Source organism: Amphiprion ocellaris, chromosome 4 (genome assembly GCF_022539595.1).
Source record: "Amphiprion ocellaris isolate individual 3 ecotype Okinawa chromosome 4, ASM2253959v1, whole genome shotgun sequence".
In the NCBI taxonomy this organism is placed as follows: Eukaryota; Metazoa; Chordata; class Actinopteri; family Pomacentridae; genus Amphiprion; species Amphiprion ocellaris.
The window spans coordinates 27,186,220-27,204,145 of record NC_072769.1 but is presented as its reverse complement, the minus strand read 5'-3'; the positions used below and the strand labels follow the sequence as shown (position 1 = coordinate 27,204,145).

The 17,926-nt window shown below is 40.0% G+C and overlaps 2 protein-coding genes and 1 long non-coding RNA gene across 6 annotated transcripts in view; 2 read left to right on the top strand and 1 right to left on the bottom strand.

Annotated features, from left to right (window-relative positions):
• LOC111580856 (voltage-dependent T-type calcium channel subunit alpha-1H-like) overlaps positions 1–4,579 on the top strand; it is a 61,808-nt gene extending 57,229 nt beyond the window's left edge. For both annotated transcript variants that reach the window (XM_055009921.1, XM_035956572.2), the window contains one exon: positions 2,257–4,579. In XM_055009921.1, coding sequence (XP_054865896.1) covers positions 2,257–2,916 — 660 coding nt within the window. In that variant the 3' untranslated portion in view covers positions 2,917–4,579. The remainder of the gene's footprint in view (positions 1–2,256) is intronic.
• Positions 4,580–4,876: 297 nt separating this feature from the next.
• LOC111580855 (synaptogyrin-1-like) lies at positions 4,877–15,266 on the bottom strand. 2 transcript variants are annotated; one of them, XM_023288773.3, is made up of 4 exons: positions 15,052–15,259; positions 10,890–11,124; positions 8,656–8,801; positions 4,877–5,802 (listed from the first exon to the last, which is right to left on the bottom strand). In XM_023288773.3, the coding sequence occupies exons 1-4, from the start codon at positions 15,154–15,156 to the stop codon at positions 5,575–5,577; spliced, it is 714 nt and encodes a 237-aa protein (XP_023144541.1). In that variant the 5' UTR covers positions 15,157–15,259; the 3' UTR covers positions 4,877–5,574. The 2 variants fall into 2 exon arrangements, with proteins under 2 accessions (XP_023144541.1, XP_035812464.1); XM_035956571.2 differs by lacking the exon at positions 4,877–5,802 and adding an exon at positions 5,811–8,550 and having other exon boundaries at positions 15,052–15,266.
• Positions 15,267–15,296: 30 nt separating this feature from the next.
• On the top strand, positions 15,297–17,899 carry LOC129348753 (uncharacterized). 2 transcript variants are annotated; one of them, XR_008601435.1, is made up of 3 exons: positions 15,297–16,012; positions 16,744–16,844; positions 17,534–17,899. It is a non-coding gene; the product is annotated as an uncharacterized LOC129348753 (long non-coding RNA). The 2 variants fall into 2 exon arrangements; XR_008601434.1 differs by lacking the exon at positions 17,534–17,899 and having other exon boundaries at positions 16,744–17,230.
• The last annotated feature ends 27 nt before the right edge of the window (positions 17,900–17,926 follow it).

Here is a 17,926-nt window from a genome sequence, read left to right as displayed (position 1 = left end):
TGCAGGAAAATGAACCCCACCACATCGCAAAAACACCAAACAATCAGGAACATCTTGAGGAACATGACATTCTCCCAAGATGTTGATTTGACTTCCAAACTTCCTAGACCCCGTTCTGATCAAGCATCAACAGGATGCAGTGGAACAAGTTTGATTCCCAGAGCCTCACTGCACAACCCAAAGCAGCCAAAGGATCCACTGCCAACATCCTGGTTCAGACTCCATAGGACACCCTGAGAGGTCCTCTGGTTCAGGGCCGATTGTTTAGAGCATTTTGATGACAAGGGGGACCAACACAATATTAGGCAGGCGGTCATGATGTTATGTCTGGTTGGTGTATGTTCGCTGTGATGGATTACACATGGGCGAGTTTCAAGTGTCGTCTTATCGATTTTCATAGTGTATGGAAATGAATCATACAATGCAACACAACGCAACAGCTCGGTTTGCAGAATCTCAAGCTGTGATGGGAAGACAATGCGATGGCTTTTTGCCCTTTTCGTTGTTCGATACTGAAGGATGGAGGTGTTTGCATTGTTCGAGTCCATCTTAATATGTCAATATGTGCACTGAAGGAGTTCTTATTTGCTCTGCATCCTGGTGGTGAAGTTTTAAATTTCTAATGCAACTATGAAAACACGAAATGCGCATGTTCCATAGCTGCTCTATTCAAAAATATAGTTAGAGCTACTGTGAGACTTTAAAATCTCTTAAAAGATCTTTAAAAATTAATGTGATTTTTTTTCTAAATTAAACTCTGCCGGTGTTTTTCCCTGGAGAAATATTTCCTGGCCTCTCAGACTGCTGAAGCCTCGTATTAATTTAGGTTGGACTTGAAAACGTGTTTTAGTTCGAACACGGACTGTGGTTTTCGTCTCCTGTGTTGTACAGTGCTGTCACTCCTGTATGGACAGAAGCTGTGATAAAAATTAATCAAGAAATAGAGGACTTGATAATTTTCTCTTGCCAAATTGCAGTTCTGCACAAGATATGATTGCTTTTTAAAAATTTATAATGACCAAATATTATTGTTCAGGATTTGATTTATTTCAGACATGCCACAGTATCATGAAGGCAAAAGAGAAAGTAAACACGCAATACAAATGATACAAAACAACCAAACCAAATCGAAAACCTAAAATAATTTCTTAAAATGACTATGATGAAGTTTAACTTACATATCTGTACATCTCATATCTTACTGTTTCCTGCTTACATCAGACATGATATTTTTATGCCTCTTTAGAAGCTGCAGAACACATTTACTTATTACTATTATATTTCTAAAGCAATCTTTTTAAAAAAAAATGTTTTGTAGTTGTACTCAATTTGACTGTTCCATAAGTTTACCCCACATATTGATGAACTTCTGCTCCTCATGGTGCTATGAGCAAATAGCCATTTAAATTGGAAAATTTCTTCTTAATTCATAATTTGTGATTTTACTTCTGAACAGTTGTTATCAGGGGATAAGTTGTTGCTTACTTCTAGATAGATAGATAGATAGATAGATAGACAGATAGATTTAAATGGTTGAGTTATATGAAAAATAAAAACTTCAGTAAAGTTTTCATAAATGATGAAACTAGCTACAGAGATCAAAACCATCTCTTGTACCAGGCTGGAATCATGTTTTTTTCTGCTGTAAAGTAGCACATTTCACTATAATGATCTGTAAGGATTGACTCACTTTTGGGGCCTAAAGTGGATGTTTAGGGAACTGCAGTTTTTGGTGTTTAACAAATAACACATTGTCCTTAATGTTTAGCTTTATTTGCCGTTAGCGGATATATTAAATAGTGGATATTGTCAACAATATGAAACATTTTGTGACTTTTAGGACCATTTTAATGGAAAGCTAAATTCCTGTGCTAAGTTCTTGATCAGGAGCAATAGATAGATAGATAGATGGATGGATAGATAGATAGATAGATAGATAGATAGATAGATAGATAGATAGATAGATAGATAGATAGATAGATAGATAGATAGATAGATAGATAGATAGATAGATAGATAGATAGATAGGGTAAATTCAAGGTATCCAAGGGCTCACATATGTTACACACAGATAGATTAAAGAAAAAAAACAGCATGCAATTGTCATGCACATTGTGCTGGCTGAATAAGGTGCCTAAAATGCTGGTATTTACAGAAATGTTATCACATTGTGTATATTTTACAGATATATTTTTCCAGCACAACCCGACACATAATTAAGACTATCTGTGTTTGTGTTTGTGTTTGTGTTTGTAGGAGGCCGTACGCTGCGACTCTCTGGACCAGAGTGGTTCAGCTGACGACCTGCCAGAGCCTTGCCTCGCGGTGCCCGCCGCCTCTTCCACTCCACCACGCCAGCGCTCGTCCAGCGTGCACACTCTGAAATATAGTCACCCCCAGAGGGTGATCTCGAGCAGGAGCCACAGCCGGAGCCACAGCGAAACCACTGCACAGGAGCATCTACCAGAGGCGGCAGTCTGTGTCTCACAGCCAGAACCGGATGCCCAGAAGAGGCCCGTCAGCCCTCAGAGCCTGAAAGTGCCCAGCGGTGAATCCACGCTGTTTGCTCCGCTCTTCATCTCCGAACCTGCTGCCCAGCTGGACGACGCAGACGAGGAAGTCAGTCGCATTAACAGTTCTGTTCACTCGCATGCACAACCTCCTCCAAGCTGCTCACACACAAGCAGACATCTTTCCCCGAGTCCCGGCGAGCACCGGAGCCGCCTCAGCCAATCAGTGTCTCCGGTTTCTGACAGGAACAGGAAGCAGCGGATGAGCCCGCCGCCGGGGGAGGAGCCAGTTACAACGTCAACCCAGCAAGTGGACAGCAGCGTGGAGCTGAGGAGGCGGACTCTGTCGTTTGACGCCACGTCCCTCTCTCCTAATCAGCCAGAGGGAAGTTCTGTGGACGACTAAACTCACCAAGCGACAGGTTCGGGATTTTCTCTAACGCTGAGCTGCCAGATGTGCTGCTGAAGACGGACGGGAGCCGTGATCCAAAGCAGGACAGGGGACAGTTTCCTGAACCGCCCCTCGCCTCGTCCACTCGCAAGATTTTCACCGTGTGTGAGCAGAACTCAGACTGTATGTATGAGTGTGTATGTGCTCACAGACTTTGACCCTTTTGTGCTGTTTTGCACACATGATGCACACAAGAAGAAGTTTCCTTTTCTTCTGTCATAGTCCTAGCTTTAGTTCAGGCATAGTAGCCACTTCCCAGCTATATTTACTCAAACACTAACCTTCCCCTTGCTTGCATCCTTTTCCTTGCACCTCAAGCCTAGGTCAGAATGCAAGTCAAAGCTACGCCGAAGGTGCACAAAGATACGCAGACAAAGGAACCACACAGCAGGCTATTTAATTAGCAATTAATGTGCTGATTATTTTCATATCAACTAATTAATCTTGTGGTCTATAAAACATCAAAGGGACCAAGGTGACATCTTCAAACAGATATTAACTTCACCTTAATATTAGATATGTAGAAAAGCATCAAAGATTCCGATTCAAGAGGCTTTAATTTGAAATATTTCTGTTTTTGTTGCTGCTGATACATTTTCTGTCAACTAACCAGTTAATCGTCTGTTTGTTTCCATACCACAAACATCTCATTCAGTTTTGCCAGAACTATAATTTTTCTCTCAGTGGTGCAGAAATTACAGTTTATGTTTACAAAAGAAATGAATTTTTAAAACTCACAAAACATAATGATGATATATGAACAATTTTTTTAATAAGAAAAAGGCCTAATTTGTAATTGCACACTGATGTAAACGGTACAGGCACAATGCCATTTTATAAAAGATCTATTCCTCAAACTAAATATACAGCAGATTGGTAAAAGTGGAGTTTGGGTTTTTCTTACCTACAGTAAACTGCCACTGGGTGTTGCTGAGAAAACTTTGATATCTTGTTGATTTTTCTGGGTGGTGGGGGGGAGCCTCCCACCCTTGAAACAGCTCAACCCTGACAGCCTGAAAAATCAATTTGCTCCTTGAACCTTTAAGTTGAAACCGTGTAGTGTGACCTAAGCTTCAGTAGTTTCTACCTCGCTTCTTCCTGATCCCACCCATTCCAATGTTCAGTCGGCTTAGTTTTGTCACTCCCCTCCACCGTCCCTGTCTCTGTCTTAGTATTCTCAGGGTAGAGGTAGTTCAGACACAGCTGAAGCTTGTGATTGGAGCTCAGCAGAGAGAGGGCGCCCCCTGCTGTCAGAACCCTGAGCCTTCTCCCTCGACCGCTGGAGGAGATCATGCAGGGTGAAAACTGAAGACCGAAGCAGATGTGCAGAAGGGCTTATTCAGGTGACAAAACAGTGCGTCAAACTTAGCAGGAAAGGCTATATTTTATTAACACAGCAGAGACGATGTGAAAAGGCGAATTTCTACATTTTTTTGAATGTTAATTAATCTGCTGGTGATGGGGACAGATGATGATGATGATGACTGTGGATGATACAGATGTTTATTATAGTGTTGTACAACGTTCCTGCAGATTCATGGGAGCAGAAAATGAAACGCAGTGAGCAGGTACATGATTGGACAGTGCTGGAATAAAACCACTTTCTGTCTGACTTTCATTTGACTCCGAAACCTTGCATCTAATTTTGTCCTTTCCTCCCATATAAACAGAAACTAGGAGGGGTTGCAGTCCTTCAACATGTGCCTTTTAATCTAAAAATAAAGCTAGCGTTCTGCCTGCTGCTGCTAATGAATTGAGCACATCTCTATGGAAGTGTGGTTTCCAGCAGCTGTTGATTAATGTGCCAAACACATCCTGGGACTTCAGCACATAATTAAAGTGTTTCTGACAGGGCAAGAAGCAAATAAGTAATTATTTAAAGGTGATGTGAACAAAGGCAGGCTCACAGCTCTGGTAGTGGTGGTGGATAGATTTTATTTAATTTTTTTTTAACTATACCACTTCAGCATATCACAATAAAATATTTAATCACATGAATATTTCACACTGAAACACTATAGCATTCAGAATGCATTAAGCGGTCCTGCCTTTAATTCCCTGCCAAGAAAATGCAGCATTTTCTGCAAGTTCTGCCCCCGAACAAACCTATTTGTCACGCCGACTGTCTGTCTGAATTTTCAGCCAATGGGAGGCCAAATGTCTGCTGGGCAGCTTGTGATTGGTCAGACAGAGCTACACGGCCTCACTGTCCTCCATATTTCCTCCACTAAAGATCCCTTAATAAGGCAGATGGAGTGTCGTCACTGATCTACATCTATGTTAATCTGCACCTCACCATATGAACATGCAGTTGAGTTGTGTGTGTGTGTGTGTGTGTGTGTGTGTCCATTTCCAGGTGTGACAGCAGTGTTTGCGTGCGCCAAAATCTGCGTTGAGTGCATGAACAGAAGACGGTATTCTTGACACAGAGACTAACTACGCTGAGCCAGCAGTTGCCATGGTGAAAATAGATCATACATCACATGACACCCCCACCCCCCCAAGAATCCAGCCAATCCCAAGAGAGGATGGAAAACCACCAAATGGTGAGGCAGGAAGGCGTCTGTGCCCTCATTGTGTGCAGTGTCTTTTCTTTTTCCCTTCTGTCTGTCTCTAGAAGGCCGGCGCCATGGGTCTCTGCTGTGTGAGTTTCTGGGGGTCCAGAGTTTCGGTGAAGGGCGGGGCCTGGTAGGGGTTGGTGGTCACTATGGTGGTGCCATTGGCGATGGGGTACGGCGTGGCTCGGGCATTGCTGGGGGTCTGGTCCAGGTGCTGCCAGGTGAACAGGTTGGCGTTGCTGCCGGTTAAAAAGCGTCGCAGCGCACTCAGTGTCAACACAGCCTGTTAGCAACACACACACACACACACACACAAGAGGTGGTTAATCACACACATTAGCAACACGTGATTAGAGAAAACCTGCAGATATGGTTAAACCTGGAGTTACAGAAGAGTGCAGAGCTGACATTTAGTACTGTACTTCTGCATATTTGAGAAACTCGCATTAGACAGAATTAAACTGAATGAATCACAGCAGCCCAAACTTTGGCTTTAAGCTCTGGAAATGCTAGTTTCTGCATTTTCCTGAATCCCAGAGGAAAATCTTACTGCTCTAAGTTTGTTCCTCCGTAGCTCAGGAGACAAAATTCAGATTCTTCTTTTAGCTTCGATTTTATCTGATATGTTTCTCATATCTTTCTCCTAATATTCACCAGGAGATGTAGGTGAGGAAGGAGGAGAACAATTAGCAACAGCAGTCAAACTTGAGATTCAACTAATGGATTCATTTTTTCTCCATTGAGCTACATGCATATGAGCTTAATTTTATACAAATATAATAACTTAATTATACGAAGAGGTCTTCCTAATATTTTGTCATCTTTCATCTTTTAGCGTGTTTTCAATGGCTATGAAGGCTTTCCCTTCAGAATTTTTCAAGGAAATCAAAACGATCCTTCCTGAAGTAAAAAAAAAAGTGTTAAAATGTCCTAAACAGTGGATTTTCCAGCTCCAGAACTAATTTTAGGATTGATGCAGCACTAAATGACATTTTTATCTGACAAAACTAAATAGTTTCTACCCACAACAACAACAACAACAACAAAAAAAACGTTGGAATTGACTGAATATTAGTGGAGATTTTAACTTTTGAAAATTAAAAATGTTTCATTTTGATGATAAATTATAGATTTTTATTATTTTAATTTCTATAGAAATCTAAAATCTGCATAAGTTATTGACATGATTACAACTTTTTCTTGAGGTTTCTGGAAAATTCAATTAAAAAAAATAAGTAAATCAAAAAAATCTGTCAAATCCTGTGAAAAATAAGCATCTGGTGAGGCTTTAAAGATGCTTTAAAAGAATCATTGAAGTTTTTGGATTTGAATGTAAATACCCTCAAATTCAAGCTGAAAGTCTGCACTTAAAGCACATCTTGATTGTTTCATTTCAAATCCACTGTGGTGGTGTACAGAGCCCAAATGACTAAATATTTATGAGGCTGACTGTATAAATATGTATTGATAGATAATATATATGTATATACATATATATTTATTTTTTCTTGTATATATACACGCAAGAAAAAATGGAACCAGTAGTTGAATGATCTCTTTAAATCTGAAGTTTGACTCATGTTGCTAATTGTTCTCCTCTCTTCCTGGTGAATTTTAGGAAAAAGTATGAGAACATATCAGACAAAATCAAAGCTGAAAATAAGCCCAAAATAAGAATCACAGTGTTGTCTCCTGAGCTATAGAAGAGCAAACTTTAATCAGTAGATTTTCCTCTGGGACACAGCAGCTCTTCTGTTGAAATGTGACCCAAAAGTGCATTTTTTCCCCCAATTTCCACAACAAAAAAAATCCCAAATTCAATCAGTAACACCCCAACAACTGTGTTACCAACTTGAACTGCTCTGTAGATGAGAGAAATTTGGGAGAACTGCAACATACAGTAATCCTCGAGGTCCTGAGCATCAGACCAGAGTGAAATTCCAGCAAAAAATAATATTTTTACTTCCTCCCAGTCTAAGCAGTCAATCAGAAAGTGAATAAAATCCTTCAACCTGCCGAAAAAACTCTCAACTCCCACGAAGCACAACATATGCTCCATCCATTTTAATCATAGTGCTATTAGGCAGCCTGTCACTCACAGCGTGCCACACTCAGAAACCCTTTAAAAGAACATTTTAATAGCTGCTGCTGCTCGAGTAGAAAGGGTTAATCAATTTCACAGCGACGTCGAGCAAGGTGCCGCTTTGGGCAAATAAGCGATTGTTCAAAGAAGAAGTAAAATTATTGCCGCTGTGAGACCCATCCAGAGCTGTGAAATCCTCCTTTGTAATGTTATAAACCGCTGTGTATCTGATAAAGCTTTAAACTCACAGATCTGTGACTCTAACTTCACTTCCTGGTAGATGAAACATCAGTCTCCACCAGCACAGTAAGTATTTTTGTTTCATATACAGGCTTTCTGGTGAAACTTGTCATCTTGTCGCTGTTTTTCTCAGCTTAGATAACTCCTTTCATAGAGAATAAATATAATATACAACTATTTTTCTGGGCTCTGGGCTCTATAATAACTAATAAACACAATAAGTTCCTTGGTTCAGAGCCAGAAGAAGACTTCTGATTTCACCCTTTGGCTCTAAATTCTCCACAGAAGAACAATAGAATTACTCTCCGCTGCACTATTGAAGGGGGAAAAAAAGACTTGGCAGACTCAAAAAGTGAAAAAGATCCTTTATAACACGCAGCACATCCTTGACACAATTACAGCTTAATGTCCCCACATCCTCTGACAGTGAGACGAATGGCTGCTGTAAGTTTGGTGATAGGATGGTTTTTACAGACTTCATTGACTCGTCGGTGGAGAATAAATCAGGAAATGCTTTTTCTGGAAAAGGCTTGTCCACACACACACACGGCTAAACACATTTGTACCAAGCAGCAGCTGTATGAAGCAGACTGAGACAGATTGTTAGACTAGAGAGAGAGTCGGAGGAGTCCTGGGCAGCAGCGTCTGCTTGACCTCCACGAAGGAAATGCTCTTAAATGTGTTCATAGCCAGCAGACACTGATAACCCTGAGAACACACACACCGAATGTGAACACACAGCGAGACGACAGTGACTCACAGATGGGTAAAAGACAGGAAACAGTGTGGATAAACAATTAGAAGCGTACAGACCCAGGTGAGGATGGAGAAGAAGCAGAAGGCGATGGTGGCTCTGGCGGCATCGGAGCCCTGAGCCAACGGCAGCTCATCCGGAGAGGTCATCTGCCACTGATTGGCCAGAAAACAGAAGCCGACGAACCACAGGAAGCTGGCGAGACCTGGAGGAGGGAAACAGGACTTTTTAGAACTTTGCAGGGTTATTTCAATGGTCTGTTAAATCTGTCACATCTGATGGAGAAAGAGAAGAGAACCTGTCAGGAAAAACCAAATTGCAATGCAAACAGTATTTAGACAAAGTGAGCACGTTAAACAACATACACCGATCAGCCACAACATTAAAACCACTAACAGGGGAAGTGAATAACATTGATCATATCGGTGCTATATGTGGTGTTCTGCTGGAAAACCTTGGATTTTGGCGTCCATATTGATGAGACTTAGACACCAAAATAAACGTTGTCCCAGAAGAAGCACACTTCTTCATGCAAATCAAAATCCTAAATGTCACTGATCTACCCCTGCAGGAAAATGAACCCCCCCACATCGCAACAACACCAAACAATCGGGAACATCTTGAGGAACACGACAATCGCCTAAGATGTTGATTTGCCCTCCAAACTTCCTAGAACTCATTCTGATGAAACATCAACAGGATGCAGTGGAACAAGTTTAATTCCCAGAGGCCCCACTGGACAACCCAGAGTACCAAAAAGATCCACTGCTAAAGTCCTGGTTCAGACCCCATAAGGCACCCTGAGAGGTCCTCTGGTCCTGGCCCACTGTTTCAGAGCATTTTTGCCCACATAAGGGGGATCAACACAATATTAGGCAGGTGGTCATAATGTTACCCCTGATCAGTGTAGATCCATGGGACTTGGCGGCCTCAACTGGATTACAGACCCCCTTGCAGTACGTCCATTAACAAACTGTCTTGTTTCTGGGCTGCCTCAGTGTCCAGGTCACAAAGAACTATACTGTTTATTACGATTAATTTGTCCAATTATCGCTGCTTAGCATTCAGTTCAGTTTAATCAACTTTTTAGCCAAACAAAAAAAAGTAAGGAGGTAACTACCATAGCAGCCAAAGATAAGACAGTGTGGTTGTTATGTACTTCAGACTCCCTCTAATTTTACTCGTGTTTGTCTTCAATTTGTTGTGTTTCCTAAATATCTTTTAACTGAGCGACTTGATTCAGATACAGATTCAACATCCAAACAAAATTCTGTTAGTTGTTGTTGACTGTCATCCATTAGGTGTCATGCTAACACTTCTGTGACGTCTACAGGGTCCATCATTCCCATTTATTATCTATATAAGCAGCCATGCAACATATTTTGGTAGTTTCACACTGTGTTTAAAGATAGGTCTTTGCTTTTGCTTATTTGCACGAAGTTGAGGTTTTATGCTACTTTATGCAAATCAAGGGTGTTTAGCACAGCTTGGTGCTTCTGGAAACTCCTGAAATACTTCTAAGCTAACCATTACTGATCTAAAAATAAGCTGCTGCGTGGATTAAAACAGATTTGGATTAAATATTTCGTAATATCAGACACGTGAAGAGGTAGTTTCCAAATGTGCCACCATGTCAGTCCCGTTTGAAATCCAGGTGCTGACAGGCCGCAAGTGGAAGTGTTCGAGGAAATAAGGCACTGCCGGTGTTTGCACAGTTGTAGGATTGTATTGTCTTTTTATCTTTAGCTTGTTACCTAGTTGGACTCTGATCAATGCCGTCAAGGCAGATAGCTGCCTTCTCTAAGCCTGGTTCTGACGGAGGTTTATTTTTCCTCCTTGTTAAAGATTTTTTTGGTTCCTTCCCACCGTCGCTGACTGCTCGCTCATCGGGAATCCTAAGGCAACTTTTTATTGTTGGGTTCTCTGTTCCTTGAGATATGTTGTGAACTTGCCCTATATAAATAAAATTTAAATTGATTTGAACTGAGATTCAGGCTAGCTGTTTCCCTCGGGTTCCTTGTCTTAATGCTATGCTAAGCTAAGCTAATGGACCACTTGCTGCAGCTTTGCATTGATCTCCTCATCGAACTCTTGATGGATATGAGTATTTTCTAAAATTTTAAACTATTCTTTTACAGTTATTTTATTTCTTCTGGCATTTAGCTGGATTTTGTGTTATCATAAACTATTATGAATTTGGTCCCGTTTTGCTTTTACTACTCCTGTGATGCCTGTTTTACAGTTGCTCTACGTATTTGTATTCATTCAGCAGCAGGCTGTGGTGTTTGTGTACCAGAGAAGATGAGGTCCAGCAGGACAGCGCGTCTTCTGTCCTTGACATTGCTCATGGTGGGAAAGTAAATGTCCAGGATCAGGAAAAAGATGCTGCCGAGGAAACAGGCCACACCCACAGTGACGCCGTAGTTACAGGCGTCGGCGTTGTTGTTGAAAACACACAGCAAACGCTCACTGCCAATGTTGATGTAGCCCTCGTTCACGATGCAGCTGAACACTACCATGGAGAAAACCTGCAGGAGACACGAGGGCCGGTTTATTATCTGACGGCCAGAAGAGAATGAAGTCACACTGATGTGCAAATAACTGCCTCTCATTCCTCACACACAGCAGCAACTGAACAACACTGAAGCTTAAGAGTGTGGATGAGAGGTCAAACAGGATTCAAAGACACAAAGATTCACTTCTCTTCCATAAATATGTAATGTTTTTAGAGGGTGGGTTCACCCACATTAGAAAAACATTTTCTTCTCTCTAACCCCTAAAGAGACATACAGTTCAGTGTGAAAGTATCCCCAATCCCAGAAATCTTCTATTTTTGCCTATTTGTCACATGTGAATATTTCAGATCATCAAACTAATTTTAATATGTCAAAGATAACCAAAGAAAACACAAAATGCAGTTTGTACATCATGATTTCATTTATTGAAGGAAAATACTGTCCAACCCATCTTGCCCTGTGTGAAAAATCAATTGCCCCCTTCGCTACCAACCTACCAAATGACCAAATTCATTCATCAGTTGGGTTCAGTTTCACCATCCACACTCACATATGATTACTGCCAGGCTTGTTCAATCTAAACATCACTAAATAGAACCTGTCTGGCATTGTGAAGTAGCTAAAGGGTCTGAAAATGCAGCACATCATGCCACGTTCTAAAGAGATTCAAGAACAGATGAGAAACAAAGTCATTGACATTTATCAGTCTGGAGGGTTACAAAGCCATTGCTGAAGCTCTGGGACTCCAGAGAACCACAGTGAGAGGCATTATCCACAGATGGAGGAACATGGAACAGTGGTGAACCTTCCCAGGAGTGGACCAATGAACTACATTTCTCCAAGAGCGTCCACATCTAATCCAGGAGGTCACAGAAGAACATCTAAAGATCTGCAGACCTCACTGGCCTCAGTTAAGGTCCGTCTACATGATTCCACAATAAGGAAGACTCTGGGAGAAAATGGATCCATGGGAGAGTTGCAAGGATCAAACCACTACTGACCATAAAGAACATAAAGGTTCATCTGGTATTTACAAAAAAATATCTGGATGATCTCCAAGACTTTTGCGATAACATCCTGTGGACTGATGAGTCAAAGGTGGAATTTTCTGGAAGACTTGGGTCAGTTACATCTGGTGTAAAGCTAATACTGCATTCCACCAGAAGAACATGATACCAGCAGTGAAACATGGTGGTGGTAGTGTGATGGTTGGAGGACCTGGATGACTTGTCATCACTGATGGAGCCATGAATTCTGCTCTCTATCAGAAAATCCTCCTGGAGAAAATCCACCATCAGTTCATGACCTAAAGCTCAACACAAATGGTTTATGCAGCAAGACAATGACCCAAAACACACAAGTCCACCTCTGAGTGGCTCAAAAAGAACAGAATGAAGGCTCTGGAGTGGCCGAGTCAAAGTCTGGACTTGAATCCAACTGAGATTCTGTGACAAGACCTTAAAAGGACAGTTCATGCTGGAAAACCATCTAATGTGACTGAATTAAAACTATTCTGTAGAGAAGAGTGGACCAGAATTCCTCCATGATGTAAAAGACTGATCACAAGCTGGAACAAACATTTAACTGCAGTTGCTGCTGCCAAGAGACCAACCAGTTATTAGGTTCAGGGGGGCAATTACTTTTTCACAGGGGTGATATAGGTTTTTAGTAAATCATCGTTTAAAAAAATTGCATTTTGTGGGTTATCTCTGTCTAATAATAACAATAAATATAAATTTTAGTTTGATGATCTGGAACATTTAAGTGTGACAAATATGCAAAAATAGAAGATTTCTGTCTGCGGGGCAAATGCTTTTACATAGCACTGTAAAGTTTGACTCATGCAGACTCAGTGAAGCTGTAATGCGATTTGATAAAGTGGAAACTAGATTAATTTTACTCACATTACCAAACATCGAATCATTTGCTCTTAATGGCGTTGAGCTGTGGAGTAAAGTTTCAGACTGGTGATTTGAAATCTGCTAAGAAAAACCAAGAAGTGGCTTTAATTAGACTATCAGACCTATGTGAGAAACTATCTCTTGTATTTTATTATTTCATATTATTATTTAGGACATAGTAGGTAGAAAAATCTTGAGTCTTTTGGACAGACACATTTGATATATTTTATTTTCCTTCCAGAGACAGATTACCCAAATATATGAGCCATAAACCTTAATTTAGAGCTTCTATACCCACAGTTTAGGAGAGTTGTAATTTGATAAAATGCTAATTCATTTAAGGAATGTAAGATTTTAGGTAAAAATGGCAAATAGTGTCCACAATAAAAATCTATATATCTTTTATTAATGGTAATACATTCTTTATGGATTTTTTGTTGTTGTTATCTGATAACAAACTTAAAATTTTTGGTTTCTGTTGGCAAAACAAAGAATCTATCAGCATTACCTCTGGATTTGACGAATATTTGTCATTGTATTTTCACATTTTGTTGACCAAATAATCAACCATGAAGGAGGATAAACCAAAGAGTTTTAGCTAAACATTTTAAAATAATTTACCGTGATTTTTCCTGTTTCATTTTATTACAAATAATATAGAAAATCACCCAAGAAATCTAAATAAATTGCATGTTAACCTTCAAAAAGCAGGCAAAATTGTATATAATGTCCACATCACAAATCTGTATATATCTTTTATTGATGGTATTTGTTCTTCTTTTTTGACAGTAAACTTAGAATATTTTTGTTCTGTTGGCAAAATGAACAATCTGACAACATCATCTTTGATTATTTTTCCACTATATTTTCAAATTTTATTGACCAGATAACCAGCCATTAATGAAGGCGAACCAAAGAGTTTTGGCTAAATTAAAAAAAAAAAAAAAAAAAAAATTTACTGTTATTTTGTAGGTTTTTCCTGTTTTAACTACAGATAATAACTAGAAAATCACACAAAAAATAGATAAGTTACACGTAAACATGTGCTTATTCTTACAGTCAGCGTGTAAATTAATACTTTTTTCTATGATTTTACTAGTTTTTACTAATTGTTTTAAATAAACAATTATTTACCATTTTTCAGTCATTAATAGACATTTTTTTCTCCTTTTTAGTAACAGCAAATAAGTAAAATACAAGTAAATAATTAGTTAACTATATACAGATTTTTGGTGTGGACATTATATACATTATTATTTTTGACAGTTAACAAGTACATTAATACTTTTGTAAAAATAATTGTATTGTTATCTGTTGGTGAACGAAAACAACAGTAAATTGTTCAAAAAATATTAAGCTAAAACTTAATAATGTTATTTTTTACAGCACTGCTGCACTGATAATAGGATGCTGCAATCAGCCATACATTAGGACATTTTTGGAAGGAATCTTCTTTTAGGGATTTTTTTAAAACAACAATCCAATCACTGGCTTTCAAATTACAGCAAAAAAAAAGGTAAACTGACAATATTTTCTGTTGATTTAAATACACATTATAAAAGAGCTAAATATGGATCAATATGGAACCACCTTTGGATTTAATGAGTATTTCTGCACTATATTTTCACATTTTATGGCCCAAATGTGAATGAAGGTAATCATTAATTGCGGCCCTGTGAAGTTGCTTTTATCTCAGAGCAGGATGTGTCTTTCCTGTAAACTGCTCCAATAAATCCTGAATTTTGACGGAGTGCAGCCTGCGGTGTTGCTGCTTTGTTAAACTGCTGGTTCCTTCACATAAAAGCTGTCTGGTGACTCAGAGCCGCACAGAAACACGGTCGTGTCAGGTTCGTCTAAACCCACGGTGTCCACGGACACAAAGAGGCTGAACAGACACGAAGCTGAAACCGTTTCATCCCTCCAGCAGCTCCCAGACATAAACCCTGATTTATAATTTACACCTGAGAGGATGAAAGATGTGAATGAATAGATGAGCCGCAGGCCCGTCCACTCACGGAGACCCACGGAGGATTCTTACCCACGACAGCAGTCTGAGGACGGTACGGGGATGCGTGAAGAAGGCGACCGGATCGAAGCTGACGGCCCCGGCCTTTCCGGCGCCGTACGCGCCCGCTGGCTCCATCCCTCCGGCTTCGTGCTGCCTGACGCCCGCTGAGAGAAACAGAGGAGTCGGTGGAGCGGCGGATCCTCCTCCAGCTCCGGAGTGAAGTCACGGCGCGTCACCGAGCGCATCACCGGCTGCAGCAAACACACACACACACACACACACACACATGCACACACGCACGCACGCACGCACGCACGCACGCACACGGACGCACGCACTAAATTAATACATAAATTAACTAATAATAATTTTAAAATGCTTTCCCCAGGTAATTGTGATTATGGGGCCTTAAAGCAAAATTGTACATTTTTGTCTTTTGAGTACTAATGAAAAACAATTAAACTACATGGCAATTTTATATTTTTGGTCATATATCTATATAAATATGTTCATAAAAAGGACATATTTTTCGGTCCGTGTACGGATCTGGTAATTGGATTTTCCGTTCTGAAACGGGTATTGGAAAAACAAAAAACGAGTGGTTATTTGATTTTCGTTTTAAAATACAAAAATTAAAATTGAAATACAAGGCGTTTTTCCTTTTCATGATCAAAAAGGGATATACGATTTTTTTTTTTAAATGCTTTGATTTTCGTTTTATATTTAGAATAACAAGAAAGTAAAATCAGTAAGAGACAGAAACGAAAAAAGGTCCGTTTTTTCATTTTTTGAGACCGGAAGTGGTCATCAGCAAGTGTGGAGCCAAACGACAACAAGATTCTCAGAGGGCGGAGCCAGAGAGCAGTCATTGGTCAGACCATAGATAATATAGAAGACAGCGCGCTAGCATGTCTAGTCTGTGTGTATCTATGGTCGGCACGTCTGGTAGCATCTCTGGCTGCTGTTGATCTTGTTTTTGGAGTAAAACACGGTAAGAAGATAAAATACTTCTAACCTGTAGCGTTGTTTTGTTGTACGTTAAGTCAGCGACTTGTGAAGAGTTGTGTTTTGTCGTGTTTGAGCAGTTGGTCCAGACGTGTTAGCTAGCTAAGCGGCTAAGTTAGCTAGAGGGATAATCAACACAGGTGGCTGGTTTGAATTAAACCGCGCTTAACATTGTGCAACATTACCTCTCTGAATCTCCATAATTTTATTAAATTCCTTCTCTCTTCCACTGCTCAAGTTCAATCTAGTATATAAAGTGACATTAATAGTGAATAAACTAACAACCAGCCATTGTGCTTATTTATTACTGTATGTATTTGTAGTAAAACATGAGTTGAAACATCCTACTTTTGGATCTAGAACTGCACAAGCCGTTCATTTTCAGTCACCTGACGAGTTAAACTCCCCTTTTTATGTGAGGTTGAAGCAGAAAGTCTGAGTTAACAAAGAAAGTTCTTTATAATTTGTGATACCTGTTATCTCTGACTGAGGCTTTAGTTTTTGTTGAGCTGATTTACATGTAGAAACTTTGTTCAGGAAAATTTCTCAGTAGCTCAGAGGACAGGCTGCTTTTTACACAACCTTGTAAGAGAATGTCTGTCAATGCTTTCAGCAGAATTTAGAAACACAACACTTCCTAAACAGATATTTTGAGGCTGTAAGGTTGAACGTTTGAGAGTATATCTGTGTGTTTGTTTGTGGTCTTTCTGTTTCTAGGTGGAAGCTGAATTAGTGAGGATGACTCCTGCTCCTGTCATCTCTAAGCTCCTCACACATCTTTACCTGCACATGAGGAAAATCACTCCTGTAGAATGCAGGTATGTTTGTCATTATTCTAAAAAGATGTTGCCTGGTGACCTGTCAGAAACCCATTATACAGAGTCAGCCAAAATAATGTTTACACACATCAGGAAAAGAAAAACTTGCATAAATATTTCAATACCAAATTTATTCAGACATCACGAGATTAATAAAAGTTATCTTTGGCCTCTACAATTACAAGAGGTGTTCAAAGTGGTGGCCACTGGCTTCCAGACATTTCTGTTGTGTTGTAGACGTCACTTGTTGATGCTCCATTCATGAGGGTAGCGCCATCTGTTGGGAAAACATCGTACAACAGGACACAGTTATCGTGATTTGATCAAACTTAGAAAGAGGAATCTATATGTATAGAAGTACTTATACAAATGAAATATTTATAAAAGTTTTTCTTTTCCTGATGTGTGTACATTTTTTTGGCTGACTGAACTTAATGAGAACAAAGCTGTCATTTAATTGTTGCTCTGAAAGCTTCTTTAGTGAAAACCGGCTGGTGTTCTGCTTTGAAACAAACTGCTGTTGAGGTCTGTGTTTTTAGGTTTAACCCCACAGTTTCTGAATGAACTGATAGTTTGTTTTTTCTCCTGAGCAATGTGTTATAATTGATGGTAACATTTACTGATTATATAATCTGCACGACAGTATAACAGTATAACATTGTTATGCTGCTAAAACTCCTCTGACCCAGTGGTTCATCAGAACCTCTGGGGATGTCCTGTGGATTCTGTGGATCCTGTGGGTTGCAGGGTGGGTCCTACCTAGACCAGGCTGATCCTGGACCATCCCACAGATGCTCAATCAGATCTGGATGTGGGGAGTGTGGAACCCAGGTGAACAGCTTAGCTCTGTCGTGTTCCTCGGACCACTCCTGTAGTAGCAGTTTTAATTTGTCCTGCTGAGGGAGGCAGCTGGCATCAAGGACTGCTGTTGCCATGGAGACTAGGGGGTTGTTTGTCCTGCAGTGTTTAGGTGGTGGTACATGTCAAACATCCAAATGAACATCAAGGTTTCCCAGCAGAACGTTGCATTAGAACAAGATGATGGATGTTGTTCTCTTCAGCTGTCAGCGGTCAGAATGTTG